This window comes from Ranitomeya variabilis, chromosome 4 (genome assembly GCF_051348905.1).
Source record: "Ranitomeya variabilis isolate aRanVar5 chromosome 4, aRanVar5.hap1, whole genome shotgun sequence".
Lineage (NCBI taxonomy): Eukaryota > Metazoa > Chordata > Amphibia > Anura > Dendrobatidae > Ranitomeya > Ranitomeya variabilis.
Window position 1 is genome coordinate 630,758,993 of NC_135235.1, and position 17,522 is coordinate 630,776,514.

A 17,522-nucleotide genomic window follows, 5' to 3' on the forward strand; every position below is an offset into this window, starting at 1 on the left:
GAAACATTGTTCCAGAAGAGTTATAGCTTGTCCAGATGATCTGTAGCAAACTGTTGATGGGCAGCAATAATCTTAGAGAGCAGTGGCTTTCTCTTTGCTATCCTACCATGCACAACATTGTATTCAGTATCTTTCTCATAGTGGGTTCGTAAGCATTACCATTAGCTAATGGGAGAGAGGCCTTTAGTTGCTTAGAGGTTACCTTGGGTTTCTTTATGAAATCACCATCTGTTATACACATTGCTTTTTTTGGTGATTTTTGTTGATTGACCACTCTGGGGTAGGGTAAAAATGGCCTTGAATTTCCTCATTCATACATAATCTAAACTGGTTAAAGATGGTTCGGTGACCTTCTACAGCCTGATGAGCCTCAACAATTCTTCTGAGAAATCTATATTTGGGTCACGATACATTTGCACAAACTTGTATTGTGAAAGTAAAACTCTGATACAGTAGATCCCTGTCCTTTTATGTGTAACAGGTCCATCACTTACACCTGATTGACATCTCATTGATTGAAATCAACAGAATCTAATTTGAGTTGGGACTTGTGACTCTTGCAATAAGTAGTGGCAGCTTTGCGTGTGTTTAGTGTGTGGAATGGTTGAGGGTGCATCCTGTGTTCAATCTGTAGCCTGAGTGAGGGGCGAGTGTGAAAATGAGCTGTAGAGTGACGTAGGTCCAATGCCACGCTATGGCAGAGGTTGAGTGAAGGCCTGACTGCGATAGTGACTATAATCTGATTGTGTGTTATATTGTGGGCAGAACGGTTCAAGTGACTGGATGTAGTGATCATGTGAAGCAGATAACATATTCTGGAGATTTCTTACATGGGATCTTTATATCTGCTCATCTTATCTCCATTCAGGTCGTTAAAATATTGGAAGTTATCAGTAGAGATTTTCTACATAACAACATTTTCCTGATTGACCTGTCAAGAATGGATACGGACAGGGACAAGACGGCAGACATGATATTACACCTCACCCTAGAGATCCTCTTCCAGCTTACTGGAGAGGTGAGAGATTCTGATGACGTCACTTTACATCATTCTGATCTATACTAATAACAGATGGACAGAGCTGGAGAGGTGAGGACTCTGGAAATATCTGTAGTGAGATTTATTAATGTGTCTTTCTATAACCAGGATTGCACAGTAGTGAAGAAGACCTCTAATGAGCTCTATCGGGATCCTGTGTCTGAGGGATGGGGAAGACCCCTGAGTGCTATCATGGGACCTCCACTTTACCCCCTGATATATGAAGATATCAATGACCGGAAGATCCTAGAACTCACCTACAAGATGATTGAGCTGCTGACTGGAGAGGTGACACTGCTGGGAATTCTGGGACATTATACCGTAACACTATGGAGGGATCGGGGATGACGGTATCATTGTATGTGTCAGGTCCCTATAAGGTGTCAGGATGTCGCCGTCTATTTCTCCATGGAGGAGTGGGAGTATTTAGAAGGACACAAAGATCTGTACAAGGACGTCGTGATGGAGGTTCCCCAGAACCTCACCTCACTGGGTAATAGACAGGACTAAATGCAAAACTCTTATGATTATCTGTATGTGAAGGATGAATTCAATCACTGTATGTTTCCTCCAGTTCTATCCAGTGAGAGGACAACACCAGAGAGATGTCCCCATCCCCTTCTACTGGACTGTAAACCAGAAAATCCCAATGTTCCTCAGGATTATCAGGTAGATGAAGAGATGGTGTCATGAAATCTTCCCTATGCTGTGTAGATGTCTGTGAAGATTGTTTTTTCAGTCTTGTTTTATCCACCAATATAATATATTGAAAGGCCGATTTAATTAGAAACACCGGTCCTTTCTAAACTGAAACTTATTAGACATATGACCTTGGCGAACAGTATGAAATTTAATGATCCGTTTTGAGAACGTGAAGATTACGCAATCTGAATAACTTCACACAAGGTCATCATTGCTTGATTGTTTTTTTTGTTTGTTTTTTACATACAATGATGTTAAGAGTATACTGAGAATAGTGTGATAAAAGAAAAACATCCACTAATATTAGATCTCGAGGATAAAAGCAAGTCATCAACAAAGATATTGAGAATTGTTCTTAGAACAGGTGGTGCACGGTCATGCAAATTACAGATGAATACTAACCTGTCCGGATGCAATCATCGTTCCTGAGCCCAATTAGGCTGTAGCAGTAGATGACCAGTTCCAGTGACATTGCTTTCCAACAAAACAGAAACAAAAGAACTGCATTGAGCAAAAGAAAGTAACAATGATTTTACAGAGCAGTGGAGTTCCTCATGGTACGTTTTGTTAAGTTGTGCAGAAGTTTTCCTGTGTGGCTACATATAATCAGATGACACAGACACTCCAGATGTAATCTATAGACAAATGATTGCTTTAATGTTATGAAAATAAACTCAATCCTACTGAAGAACTCGATGTAACAGATACAATATAGAGAGATTAGCAGGTACAGAACTTGTCACTCACATCTGTTTCCAATAGAGACACATACTTAATAGTTTACTGTGGCAACAAATATCTTATATATCCTATATCATGATACAGAAGAACGAGACTTTGATGAAGACAGAATTTTTCAGTGAATCAGAACCAGACTTTGATCTAGACTTAATATTTCAGGGAATAAGAATACCAAACTATTTTGGAACTATAGAAAAAAAAAAGTTAAAAACACTAATTATTGGATGACGAACTCGGGCTCAGATTCCAGTATTAAAGAGGTTTTCCCACGATGTGGATATTAATATCATGAATATTGATCAACATTTTAATAAATAGAATATTAATTTCCACAATTGGATGTGTTCCAATTCCTGTGCTGAGATAATCTTATAAATGTGCCCCTGCTGTGTACTGTGTAATGGCTGTGGTCTGACCATGCTGGAACATGGTCTGATCATACCACAGCTCCTGGGCAAGGGAGGAAGCAAAAGAAACTATAAAGACACTAGATGGTGGCCCGATTCTAACGCATCGGGTATTCTAGAATATGTATGTATGTATATAGCAGCCACATAGTATATAGTACAGGCCACGTAGTATATAGGAGCCATGTAGTATATAGCAGACAAATACTACGTGGCCTGTGCTATATACTATGTGGCTGCTATATACATACATATTGTAGAATACCCGATGCGTTAATACAGGCCACGAATTATATAACAGTGGCCACGCAGTATATAACACTGCCCACATAGTATATAACACTGGCCACGTAATATATAACACAGCCCACGTAGTATATAACACAGCCACATAGTATCTAACACTGGCCAGGTAGTATATAGCAGCCACACGGTACATAACACAGCCCACGTAGTATTTAGCAGTGTGGGCACCATATCCCATATACTCACCCGCCGGGATCCAGCGAAGCTGTGCCGATGCGCACGCGGCTGCCGCCATCTTCCGTTCCCAGGATGCATTGCGAAATTACCCAGATGAGTTAGCTTCTGGGAACGGAAGCTGGCGGCAGCCACGCGCGCCTGGGCGGACTACGGAAGGTGAGAATAACAGGTTTTTTGTTTTTTGATTTTTAACATGACATCTTTTTACTATTGATGTTTCATAGGCATCATCAATAGTAAAAAGTTGGGGGGACACAGGGTTAATAGCAACGTTAACTGAGTGCGTTACCTGCGGCATAACGCGGTCCGTTAACGGTGGCATTAACCCTGTGTGAGCGCTGACTGGAGGGGGGAGTATGCGGGCGCCGGGCACTGACTGCAGGGGAGTAGGGAGGGACTAATTGTCGGCCGGACTGTGCCCGTCGCTGATTGGTCATGGCAACCAGGACAGGCAGCTGGCGAGACCAATCAGCGTCGTGGGATTTCTGTGACGGAAGTTGCAGACAGAAAGATGGAAGTACCCCTTAGACAATTATATAGTAGATTTCAGCAGGGGATCGCAGATTATGCTTTCTTTGAGGTAAAACATTGCTTAAAAACAAGCAGTGAAATGTTTTTGCCTCACAAAAAGAATAGTTAGCAATCCCATGATGTAATGTCAGTATACTCTTTGCTTCCTCCCCTGCCCCGGAGATGTGGTATGATCAGACCATGCTCCTGCACGGTCAGACACGGCCATTGCACAGTACATAGCAGAGGCACATATACGTATAAGACTCTCAGAACAGGAGCATTTTTTATTAACACATCCAGTTGTGGAAATTATTTTTATTTCAAGATCTATTAATTGAAATAAACAAAACCCCCTTTAATGATGAAATATCATCTCATAAACATGTGACTAGTCAGGAAATGGGAGGAAACGCAGTTCTTTTTAGATGCTCAATCTGTATGGGATGACCAAATCAGAAAACATACTAGAGATGACTTCAAGAGCAAACAGATCTCTTGGAGAAGAGAAGTGGATCCATGAATTGTCATGTATCAGAAAATGTTACGGAGACTAATGTCATTCAATTTTCTAAGGTACAATTATCTGACACAAGTTTATCAGTGTTACTGTACCTAAAGGGTTACATTTTTGTGTTAAAAATTATAAATTTGAAATGGATCTTTAGAAGTCAGTATGGGAATAAAAAACAATGCAGGTGAACAACAGATTAATGTTTTGGGTTTTATTTTTAACCAAAATTTTCAAGAATCTGATATTAAAGTTTTAGGTGTCTTAATAGAAATATAGCATCATCTGATAACAAAATGACTCCATTTACAGGTGAGGTCCTCTCTTCATTAAATCCTCCCATGCCTGCTGGCTCTTCTTTGGACCTGTTTTACAATCATGTTGTGAGAGATGATAAATCTTTACTGTACTTTGTGGGAAGCCCAATATGACGACTAAAGAGCTGTATGCTCCCAATTGGCTGAGCTCCAACAGTGACATAGTTATAAAGCCAGCAGACAAGGGGTGTAATATTGTTGACATGTTCCGTGCATACTATATGGCTGAAGCCAATTGTCGATTAAGTGCTAAAAGTACCTATATATCTATAAATTCAGATCCATCAAACTCTCATAGGGAACGATTGCGATCATGAAGACAAGAAGTTGAGAAAGGTTATTATTATACAATTTTGCAAGCAAACTAATGGTAGAGTATCCTAAAAACCCATACTGGTATTTTAATCCCAAAATCCATACATGTATAGATAATCCACTTGGTTGTTCTGTAATAGCGGGTGAGGATTCGGTTACTGAGCCTATTTGGACTGGATGTTAAGCCTATTGGTTGAGAAAACTCCCTCATGTTTAAAGGACACATGATTGTTTTTACCAATACTGGACCAGTTTGATTGGCAAGAAACATTCCAGTTGATGACGATTGACGTAGAGTGCCTGAACACCCGCATCGAACAAGATGCCAGTGTACAGGCAGTAAGACATTGCAGGATAATAATACTGTGGTGAAATATGTGTATATATATCTATATGTGTGTAGTGACATATGTCTAGGGTTATATGTGTGACTAGTGATAATGTAACATCTGTCCTGAAGGCAAGTCGCACCTAGGTGTTAATAGGTACTTCCTTGGGACTAGTAGAAATTGTGTCTCCATATCTCACCAGGAGGTCTAGCTAGGGCCAAGAAGAAAGGTAACATTTGGCACCTCTGAGTTCTAGGAGGGGAGATGCCAATTGCGGCTGGAGGGCATCTATTCCTGAGAACCTTTTCACAAGTATCTCAAGAGAAAATAATGTATTCATTGGGGGCGTGGCCATGGCCCAATCAAACAGGCAGCAGTTATGATATTAACTTGAGGGGCCGGTCTAGAAACCTGACCTCCAGACCAAAGTTATAAATTTAGGCTGCAGACAGAGAATTGTGTTCACATGATGGGGGCAGCCTGAGAAGCTGGTGTGTTCCAACCTACATTCGTCCTACCCTCAGGGAGCAGAAGCAACTACCAGTTAGATAACTTCTGTAAGTTTGTCCTGTTTATTTTGATACTGTGTTGCATAAGTTGTATGTATTTTTATTATCATATTTTTATACCTTTTCTTATTGTAAGCATTGAACCTTTTGTTATTAAAGTATAAAGCTTTAACAAGTTGAACCTTGAATGTTCTAAAAGAATCCATAGCCTAAGGTGTGTGAGCCTTATGAGTGATAGACATATTTTTATTAGTATTATTATTTCTGGGACTCATCGCCCGTGTATTCGATGAGTGGTGGCAGCGTGTATGAGCGGGTGTGTGGCCTGGGTCAGTGTGTGATTTATGCTCCCATTACAGCATAGGACATAGGTTGAATGCTGGACTGAGATTGGGGAGATAGATTAACCCTTGCAGGCACAACCCCAAGTCACATGTGAGAGCAGGCACGTGATGAATAAGTGACACCACAGAGAAGGGATCCATGACAAATACCAAGGACAAACTACTGGGATTTATATGTAAATCCTTATGCTTTGTTTTGCGACATAATTTCTTTCAATATGCGCAACACTGGTATACCCAGGCAGTTGGTACCGCAATGGGTACCCTAGTGGCCCCAACTTTTGCAAATATTTTTTTGAAAGTGTATTTTTAGTATTTTGAAACTTTACCGCATGACCTTGGAACTAAAAAAAGCACAAAATAAAGTGTCAGTGGGGAGTTCTGCTCTTTTTTTCCTACTCTTTTAATTTTTGAAGATTGGATTGCTGCACAGTTGAGCACCACCATGTCTGTCATTCTCTTTTAACCAACATTGCATACTGCAGTGGTATATACTTGCAACAATGCCTGTCTACTGATCTTTTGAAATGGATGTAAAGCTAATCACACTACATGTTGTCTAGCTCTCACAATTTTCTGGCTATGGAAACTGCTGATAAGAATTAGGAGCCGACAGGTTGTATTTATACAGGATACCAGCAGCTATGTGATGACTACTGCTGTCATGTCATTTTTAGTTCTCATGCTAATTTTAGATCTTTGCTGTTCTTCTAAATCATTTCTCTATTTGTCTGTGACTGTTACAATCTTTGTTTCAGGGAAAAGATGTGACCCATATTAATACTACAGAGACGTATGTGAGGGGTGATGAGCGGTGTAAAGAGGAGATTCCTACAGATAATTGCACAGGTGAATAGAGATCACTAAATGCAGAAGTGTCACACATTATATTGTCAATGGCTTTTTAGAATTTGTATGTTGAATATTTTTAGGGTTTGCTTTACATGTGGATTTTACACTGTAAGATTTAGTGCTTATTTTGCCATAATTGCGTCTGAGCTGATGTAGAAGAGATCCTTCTGTAATCACAGGGCACTGTGCTCAGTGGATGCCTCTAAATATACTTTTGAAGTTTGTTAGTATTGGGAACCTTGGATATAATACAGACGAAAATGGAATTTTTGAAAATTCTTCTTCTTTATGATTTTGTACCTACCCCAACTTCCTGCTTCTTGACCTGGCTACCCAACCATTTTCTTTTCTTCTGGTTTGCTCTTCCAGCCAGCAACTCTTCCATTTAAGAAATCCAGTGGATCCCGTTTTAAAACCAGATCCTTGTACTGGGTTAAGTGGTGAAGGGTTGGGTTTCTCTGGAATTTCTGTCAGATGGAATGGCTCATACGAAATCTGTGAAAAGTAGCCTTTCTTTAGCTTATTGTCTCTGACGTAACTATTAGTGATGAGCGAGTATACTCGTTGCTCGCGTTTTCTCGAGCACGCTCGGGTGGTCACCATGTATTTATGACTGCTCGGAGATTTAGTTTTCATCATCACAGCTGAATGATTTACAGCTGCTAGCCAGCCTGAGTACATGTGGGGGTTGCCTGGTTGCTAGGGAATCTCCACATGTAATCAAGCTGTCTAGTAGTCGCAAATCATTCAGCTGCGGCAACAAAAACTAAATCTCCGAACACTAACAAATACTCGGAGACCACCTCAGCGTGCTCTGGAAAACCCAAGCAACGAGTACACTCGCTCATCACTAGTAACTATATAACTGGCCATATGGTTCTTCTCCATGCAGTGTTCGATCACATGCAAGACCTGGCCAAGCTAGTCCACAATCTTATAGTATGGTTTCAGCATAACAAAACTGGTTAGACCCAAGCCCCTGTTGCACTCTCCTTGATTTTTTTTCTGAAGTCAAAGTTAACCTGACCGATCTTCAGGTGACCATAGGAATTCTTTTTAGGCTCTACCGACATTCATTTTGTTCTGAGAGCCAGCTTGTGTGATTCTTAATTTCCCTCCTGTTATGAAACCCTCAGGCTTGGGCTTTTTCTCTGCCTCCTGATGCTCCAGAACTCTCCACTGCTGACTCCTAACTTGGAGAATTAGGGCTCCTGTATGACAACCTTGGCCGTATAGCTTTGGCAAAGTACTGTAGAGAATTACTATGCATAGATTTAGCAAAGAGCCACAGACTCACGGTGGAATGACCAGACTCTACGCCATTGGTTTCGTACTGGCAGATAAAATTTCTGGGAATCAAGGAGCTAAGGTTTCTAGAAAACCTCAGACCCAAATAAACAATATCGCTCTCCGCCCAACCACAGGGCAAAATATCCTTTATACTCCAGATTTGAGAATCAGTGAGGTTAAAGTGAAAAATTTTCAACTTGGACTCGTTTATTTTAAAGTATGAAAAAAATGATTTTTTTTTTAAGAAGGGTTTGTAAATCTGGAATAGAATGACAAGGATTGGTAAGGGACAGGAGAATATTATCAGCATATAAACTGATTTTAAATTCCTTACGATCCGTGCAAACTCCCTCTATGCAGGGATTATCTCTAATGAGCTGGGCTAATAGCTCTATGACAAGGGCAAAAAGCAATGGAGAAAGGGGGCAACCCTGCCGGGTACCATTAGAGATTGGAAACGGGGAAGAAAAGTGATTATTAATATAAATTTTTGCCTGAGGATCAGAATATAAAGCCATAATTTTATTTATAAAGTCCAAATCAAAGCCAAATTTTTGTAGCAAACATTTGAGAAAAGTCCAATTTAAGCGATCAAACGCTTTCTTTGCATCAAGGGAAATTAAAGTGGAGTTAATTTTTCGGGAATTAATTAATTTAATAATATTTATCAGCTTCCTGGTGCCTTCAATGGATTGCCGATGCTTGATAAATCCAATCTGGTCCGTGGAAATTAATTTGGGCAAAATAAGGTTAAGGTGGTTAGCTAAGACTTTGGAATAAGTTTTGAGATCAGTATTAATTAATGAAATGGGACGGTAATTAAGTATTTGATCAGGACTAGTATGAAGCTTGGGAATAAGTATAATTGTGGCATCCAAATTTTCCCTAGGGAAAGAACTAACGGACGCAGCGGCATTGAAAATTTTAACTAAATGGGGGACAAGAATTTCACGGAATGATTTATAATAATTATTGCTATAACCATCAGGACACCAGGGTGATAATGTACACTGGAATCCTGAGTGTCAGAAGAAATGTAGGTCTTTATCTATGAATCTGTCTAAAGCCATACCTAGTGGTTTACCTGAAATAATGGAAATTGCGAAAGTCTTTGTATGTCTGAATCTGAAAAATTACCTCCACATAGAGGTTATGTTCTAGTAATCTGTTACTAAACTCCCATCTCATGAAGAATAAATTATATAATCTTTCTGGTCCAGAACATCCAGGCCATGAAAGATTATATAACAAACAGTCTGAAAAAGGGTGTATCAGACCGTCCATGTCATCAATAGGCCCAGGTTTCTATTTTGTTGATAGAAAAAGATAGTGGTTTTAGCTCATGTATTGATTATAGGGAACTTAAAAAAAATACCGTAAAGAATCAGTATTCTCTATCACTCATCCCTGGTCTTTATAACCAGCTGATTGGGAGCCTGTTGGTTTACCAAACTTGATTTTAGGGTGAGTATAACCTGATCCGTATAAGAGAAGGAGATAATAATAATACTCTTTATTTAATAATAATCTTATTTTTATATAGCGCCAACATATTCCGCAGTGCTTTACAGTTTGCAGACATTATCATCTCCAATGGGGCTCACAATCTAAATGCCCTATCAGTATGTCTTTGGAGTGTGGGAGGAAACCGGAGAACCAAAGGAAACCTGCACAAACACGGAGAGAACATACAAACTCCTTACAGATGCTTTTAACATTTCTGATGCAAATTATTATCGGAAATTTATTAAAAATGTTTCAAAGATTTCCAAATTTATGGCTGACTTGACTAAGAAGGGGTCAGAGATGAAATCCATGCCTCCAGTGAATTAATAGAAGTTTTTTGTATCTGACACTGTATTGATTCAGCTTGATCTTGAGCAATTTTTGTAATGTGGAGTTCGATGCCTCTGAATTTGGAGCTAGAGTGGTGCTATCACAAGGTACCTTGTCTCTAAGTCAATCTTGAAGGGTGGAGTTATTATGTAATGTGCCAGACAGGGTGGGTCTTGGCAAGTCTGTCAATGTAGCTTTTATGAGCCTGCGGCCCCTGATAGACATAGCAAGGTGTACATGACCAGTCTGGGCTTATCCCGTGTGATTTGCTTTGTGTTTGCACCTAACAGAGTGAATGAAAAGGAATCACATAATAAAACTGATTACATTCATCTTTATGAATCTCTTCTAAAAATGTAGTAGGAAATGATTGGTGACAAACACAGTGAAGCATGAACCTACAGAAAAGATGGATAAAATACAGAAGTGAAAATTTGAAAGAGCACAACCTGGTGGGCTATCACTATAAACTGTTAGCCCCTATTTAGTGGTCTAATGCCTTAGTCTGTCGATAATTGAATTGTATTACAGTTTGTATAGAAATCATATAAAGTGCCGTATATAGAAAAATACATATTAATATAATTAAAATGCAGTCTTATTTAAAAATAATAACACTGTTTTATTCTTGGCAGATGACTGTACCAGGAGCTCAGAGGGACATGTGATATTCTCAGATTTTACAGATGATAATCATAGTAGTACATCTGATACATGTGAAGAACATGTAATTTTCACAGCTACACCTCATGCTCATCTCAGAAAAAATCTGACACCTGATCCTTTTCAAAAGGTTCTCTCTTCTGCTCCATCAAAGACAAATATACAAAATGAAAGTCATGGAAGTGCTGTTAAAAATGAAATGGCTTATGGAGGGGAAAAATCATTTTCATGCTCAGAATGTGGAAAATACTGTAGTAGTAAATCAAGCCTTGTTACACATCAGAGAAGTCACACAGGGGAGAAGCCGTATTCATGTTCAGAATGTGGGAAATGTTTTGCATACAAATCACATTTTGTTAAACATCAAAGAGTTCACACAGGGGAGAAGTCATTTTCATGCCCAGAATGTGGGAAATGTTTTAAATGGCAAACAAATCTTGTTACACATCAAAGAATTCACACAGGAGATAAGCAATTTTCAAGTTCAGAATTTGGACAAAATTATAGTGAGAAATCCATACTTTTAAAAGATCAGAGTAGTCACACAGGAGAGAAGCTATTTTCATGCTCAGAATGTGGGAAATGTTTTCATCGAAAATCACATCTTGTTACACATCAGATAATTCACACAGGGGAGAAGCCATTTTTCTGTTCAGAATGTGGTAAATGTTTTAATCTGAAAGCAAATTTTGTTAGGCATCAGTTAAGTCATACAGGGGAGAAACCATTTTTCTGTTCAGAATGTGGAAAATGTTTTAATCTGAAAACAAGTCTTATTAAACATCAGAGAATTCACACAGGGGAGAAGCCATTTTTCTGTTCAGATTGCGGGAAATGTTTTAGTCAGCAATCAAATCTTGTTGCTCATCAGTTAACTCACACAGGGACAAAACCATTTTCCTGTTCAGAATGTGGGAAAGGTTTTAGGAATAAATCAGATCTGTTTATACATCAAAGAACTCACACAGGGGAAAAGCCATTTTCATGTTCAAATTGTGGGAAATGTTTTAGTCTGAAGTCAAATCTTGTCAAACATCAGAGAACTCACACAGGAGAGAAACCATTTTCATGTTCAGAATGCGGAAAATGTTTTAATCGGAAATCAACCCTTGTAACACATCAGAGAACTCACACAGGGGAGAAACCATTTTCATGTTTAGAATGTGGGAAATGTTTTAATCGGAATTCAAATCTTGTTACCCATCTGAGAATTCACACAGGGAAGTAGACTTTTTTTAAATTGTTTTATTGACAACATGTACTAGAAAAACATATACTTTATAGTAAAGTAACTCATCTACAAAAGGAAATGTAAACAATATAGTGTACAAAATGATTATTAGAAAATGTATACCCATAACTATTTGTTATTAAAAAAATAATAAGTATAAAATAATACACCTATATTTGAACAAAGCATGTATTTTTTTATTTGTATAATTCATTTTAAATGGGTGGTCTGTTATTGCACGCTTTCATCCTATTTGCCATTGACCATGGAGACATTATGATGCTATACTTAAGGACAATTGCCAAGGTGACCTTTCAATGCCCCTCTTGTCTCATCCAATTAATAGAGTGACTTATTTAGATGAGACCCAAGGCGTACATAGAAATTATGAGGCATCAAAGAAAATTCTGAATTGTGTCGGGACCACACTCAGTCGGAGAAGCCTTTGGAAGTGGGGAATCACCAGAAATAATACACAAGACACGTCTCGTATAGTATATCACTGGGATAAGCCTCTGAAGCACGCCTGCCTTCAAGGTGCTATCCCCTCTTTATATAGTTGTACAGGTAGTTTCAGTGGTTATACAAGTTTTGCTTGTTTAAACAAAGAGAGAAAAGAGAAGACAAAAAAAAAACAGTTTCGGCTATGTGATAGTTTCACAACAAACAAAACAGTACAGTTTCGCCTAAGTGGCAGTTTCACAAACAAAAAATAGGATTTCACACTATAACTAAAATGTCCTTGAATGGACAGGTCAATATTGATCACAAATTCTTTTTGGTTCATTGAGGTAACCATTTTTGTTCCGCTCTTCACAATTGAAAACTCCTTCGATCCACTCACCCCTAAACAAAACAATGATTTGACATGGTTATGAAGAGTATAACTTTGAAAGACAAAGAACTGAGGAATATATTGTGGCAGGCACACAAAAATAGTGATTCGCCATAGTGTCCCACCCAGTATGATAAACCTTCTACAGCGTCCACCCAGTGCAACACCCCTCAAGATGGCTTTCATTGAAGTTAAATGCCTCCCACATAATATAATGTCCCCACAATTCCAACTACACATTTTACCCCAAATTTAACCCCCAAATGCACATTATGATGCCTTCTCTGCACAATGATGCCCCCCTCAGTTCCACCACACAGTATGATGTCCGTCATAGTGCCCCTCATATACATTATTGATGTCCCCACGGTGCCAGTGAAGCAACCATAGTTCTCTCAATACATGATGAGGATGCCACAGAGATTCCAAAACAGCATGATTCCCCCAGTATGTTCCACAATTCAGTATGAGGCCACCATTGCACTCCCAATACAGTATGAAGCCAAGAAATTGGTCCTAAATACTGTACATTTTGGTGTCCCTCCTCCTCATGCAGGAGACTGTGCTGCTCCAGTCTGTGCTATGTGAGGACTGAGGCACCCCATAGAAGGCACAATGATATCGCTTGCAGCTCCAAAACGTAGACACCCAGGCTGAATGATGGAGCAACAATCTGATCGCTCCCTGTTCCACAAATGTATGCAACTGAATCTATGTCCTCAAGATGCAGATACCATTAGACTTGAGAATGTTCAGCACTGGATCGGAATAGTTGAGAATCAAATAAGTTGCCTTGGCAACTGTCCCAATAATATACAATAAGTTTTGAGTTATATATTCACAAAAAGTACAATTGGAGAATACCAGAAATATAAGGAACAAGAAATGTAGTCAGGATCCGGTTTGTCAGTTCGAGCCGTTACATTTGATACAGAGCAATGATTTGTAATCTGTATCTTATTCCTACACCACATCATTCCTATCAGAGTAGTGTGCGTCTGGGAATGCCGGAATGTAAAGATATTCTCAGTAGTGATGAGCGAGTATACTCATTGCTCGGGTCTGCCCGAGCAGGCTCAGGTGGTATCCGAGTATTTGTGAGTGCTCGGAGATTTAGTTTTTGTTGACGGCAGCTTCATGTTTTGCGGTTGCTAGACAGCTTGGGCATTCCCTAGCAACCAGGCAACCCCCTCATGTATTCAGCCTGTCTAGCAGCCGTAAATCATGCAGCTGCGTCAACAAAAACTAAATCTCCGAGCACTCACAAATACTCAGAGACGACTCGAGCATGCTCAGCAAACCCGATCAATGAGCATAATCGCTCATCACTAATTCTCAGGTCTCCCGGCCAGTGGTCACAGATTACTGACCTGGCCGAGTGATCACAATTCTTCAAATCATTTCACCCGTCTCTGCTGAGTACTTCTCTGCTCCTCTGCCCTGATATTCAGTAACTTAATCATGTCCAATGAGTATATATGTCTGGTTTTAATATCGATGTACAATAAAAAAATATATATATTGTGGTTTTGACTAGCCAGTAAAATCTATGTAAATACTTTTGTAAATCTGCCTATAGAAGGAGCCTCTGTGCTTTGAAAGCTTACAAATATATATTTTTTTAGTTAGCCAATAAAGATATCACTCATACATAAAAGTATTTATGTTGTTTGAATATTGTGATAAACAATTGTAACCCACATCGAATAAAGGTTTGTATTTGTGTTTTTCAATTGATTTGATATCTATTTATTATAAGTTTGGAAATTTTGTAGGAATGATACAGTGATGAAAAAACTACATTTGAGAGAAGAAAAAGCATGTCAGTTAATGGTTTGGGTATAATGAAAGTCAGATAATAATTTGCAAACCCAGAAATCTCTGCTTTCAGAGAACTTGGTTGAACCCACTCAAGGACAGCTTGCACCTTAACAGGGCCCATCCGAAAACCCAGATGCAAAAACCAAATGTCCTAAGAACTGGACCTGCTCAAATAAATGGTTTTATGACTTAGGATCTGAAGAGCCTGTATGATATGCTCATGCTGCTCCTCCTGAAAAAGCGAGTAAATGGATTCAATACGTAACACTCCTACTTTTATACATTCTTGACCTTCATAGTAAGTGACTGAGAAAGAGGAGAGTTATCAATTGCCGAAACAGGAATGGAAAGGCTGAGCGTAGAGGCATCATAACCACAGTTTACGTCAAAATCATGATCAATTATATTTAAAGCAGAAACTGAATAAACAAATCTAGGCGTAAAGATAAAAACAGTTAGTTTCCAGGAATACTTGTAAACTAAACCCAGTTGCAAGTACAATAGATAATCTCAGACTCTTGAATCCTGTACCTTTACACTTTAAAGTCTTTTTTCTTTCTCTTTTAGAAATTAATTTTTATATTTGAAACTTTGAACCACGATGTGACCCGAACAACCACAGTATAAACAAAACGGAGCAGATTCTCGGAGTTCCATACTCCCTCTGGGATCTCTGCAAGCACCAATTTGCACAGATTCACCAGTTTCAACAGGTAACGAGGAAGATGCCACTGAAACACCTTTTAAATGTGTCTCTGTTTGTCAGGTGTCTATCTAAATGACACGCAAGTGTCATAGCTTCCTCCTGGGACTGCTCCCAGGAACTGTAGACTAGCATATCCTTAATCTGATCCGAAAGACCCTGGCAGAATTGACAATGTAGAGCAGGGTTATCCAGGAGGTCTCTACTGCCCAGTGTCTAAACTTTAAACAGCAGTCCTCAGCTTTATCAGATATAAAGAGGGCTGATCATAAACAAAAGGGGTAAGACAAAGGCATAGCAAGTCACAGTTTAAGGTCAAAGTCCCGGGAAGGTAGCAGATCAAGACTAAAGAACAAGGCAAATGGGTGGTCAAAGGCAAGGTCTATGGTTGGACAGCAAAGATCAAATAAAAGAACATCACTCAAAGTACAAAGTACACTCAACTTGAGCTAAGCTACAACTGGCACTAATTGCAGGCAGAGAGCCAGATAAATAGCCAGGTAATCACTAGAATAATAAACACAAGGAGGAAACCTTAGCATATCCCACCCCTGATTGGATTGCTGAGTTATCAATCAACACACACTAACAGCTCAGCAAGCCCCAGCCTCCGATTGGATGGCTGAGCTGTCCATAACCATAGTAACAGCAGACCCGTATCTCCCAAATTGGATGGCTGAACTGTCACACACTGCCTCCAGCCACACCGGAATCATGATAGTACCACCTCTTCTAGGGGGGCCACTGGACCCTAGGGTTTCCCAGGAAATGTGATTGAAGGCACTGACAAGATGATAAGTCTTCATAGAAGGAGCCAGTACCCTGGATTTCTCTTCAGATCTGTATCCCCTCCAATCAACAAAATATTGGAGATAATTTTGGAGCCTCCGAGAATCCACGAACCTCTGCACCTCATACTCCAAACCTCCAGTGACAGAAATGGGGAGGCAGAGACAAGGCAGACAACACTGACGGGACAAACTCTTTCAACAAAAATCTGTGGAATAGAGTTAGAGGAAGTCTTAGTCTAAATGCCATCATATTAACTACTTCCAGAATCTCGTATGGACCAATAAATTTAGGACCAAACTTCATTGATGGTACTTTCAGCTTAAGAAGGCAGGTCCCTTCACCTACTTTGAAAATGGGACCTGCTGAACGTTTCCTATCGGCCTTCCATTTTTCTCGAGGCGGATCTGAAGCGTCATTTTGCTACAAAGGATAAAAAATTCTAAGGAGATTTTCTGAGTACGTCAATGGCCTACATTTTTTTTTTGGACTTACCCTTCCAGCTCCTGAGCTGTATTTTTATATTTTTTATATGTCCTTGTCTTTATGTTGCTTTTATATGCAGTTTATCTAATAAAGTGATTATTTTAGAAAAAATGTTTTTACCTGTTTTGAATACCTTCTTTTGGGTTTCTCTTAGTATGAGGAAGACACCTGGATGAGTGTCAGACTCCAGGTCTCTGCTGGAAACAATGTTGTCAAAGTATTACTCCACTTTTACGATCTTGCAATAAAACATACAAAACCAAAGATAAAATGGATTTTACAGGAAAAATATTAGGAAACATTCTTTCCTGTATAATGACTAGTATATAAGGCAAAATAAAAAACAGAAAAACACCTTCTATCCCTTAATAGCCAGGCCATCTCTCACCATATTCCCCATCGCCTATGACTATAGAAGATGACATAGTAGAGGGAGAAATAAAACTACACCCACCAGTAAATGTCTTTTTAGCATTTTATTACCTTATTTGGTCATGTGGTGTATGTGACATGGTCAGACACATCCTATTTAATTTATGAAGGAGGGACTCTAAAACTCAAAAAGCCTATGCGGACAATGCAAGAACTGCCAACAATTAGAAGTAAGAGGAATTCTGATATACCCAGTATTAGACATAAAGGAGGGCCTCATACACATGTTAAAATTGTTAGATAGTGGGACGCCTGGGCTCATAAAGCCTATGTTTTTCTTCCATTTTAAGGAGTGGGACTCCTAGACTTGTAAAACCTATGCACTGAGAGCAAGGTTTCCGAAAATTAGAAGGAAGGACTGCAATTCACCCTGAAAG

At 39.2% G+C, this 17,522-nt stretch overlaps 2 protein-coding genes across 2 annotated transcripts in view; one reads left to right on the forward strand and one right to left on the reverse strand.

Annotated features, from left to right (window-relative positions):
- The window catches only part of LOC143767258 (uncharacterized), a 46,556-nt gene extending 32,408 nt beyond the window's left edge, over window positions 1-14,148 (forward strand). Inside the window, exons 2-7 of the mRNA XM_077255461.1 lie at window positions 869-1,018; window positions 1,148-1,327; window positions 1,409-1,532; window positions 1,614-1,708; window positions 6,966-7,056; window positions 10,821-14,148. Of these exons, the coding sequence (XP_077111576.1) occupies window positions 941-1,018; window positions 1,148-1,327; window positions 1,409-1,532; window positions 1,614-1,708; window positions 6,966-7,056; window positions 10,821-12,076 (1,824 nt within the window). The 5' untranslated portion in view covers window positions 869-940 and the 3' untranslated portion in view covers window positions 12,077-14,148. The remainder of the gene's footprint in view (window positions 1-868; window positions 1,019-1,147; window positions 1,328-1,408; window positions 1,533-1,613; window positions 1,709-6,965; window positions 7,057-10,820) is intronic.
- The window catches only part of LOC143767223 (uncharacterized), a 323,645-nt gene that overhangs the window by 240,129 nt on the left and 65,994 nt on the right, over window positions 1-17,522 (reverse strand). The gene's annotated exons all lie outside the window — the stretch shown is intronic.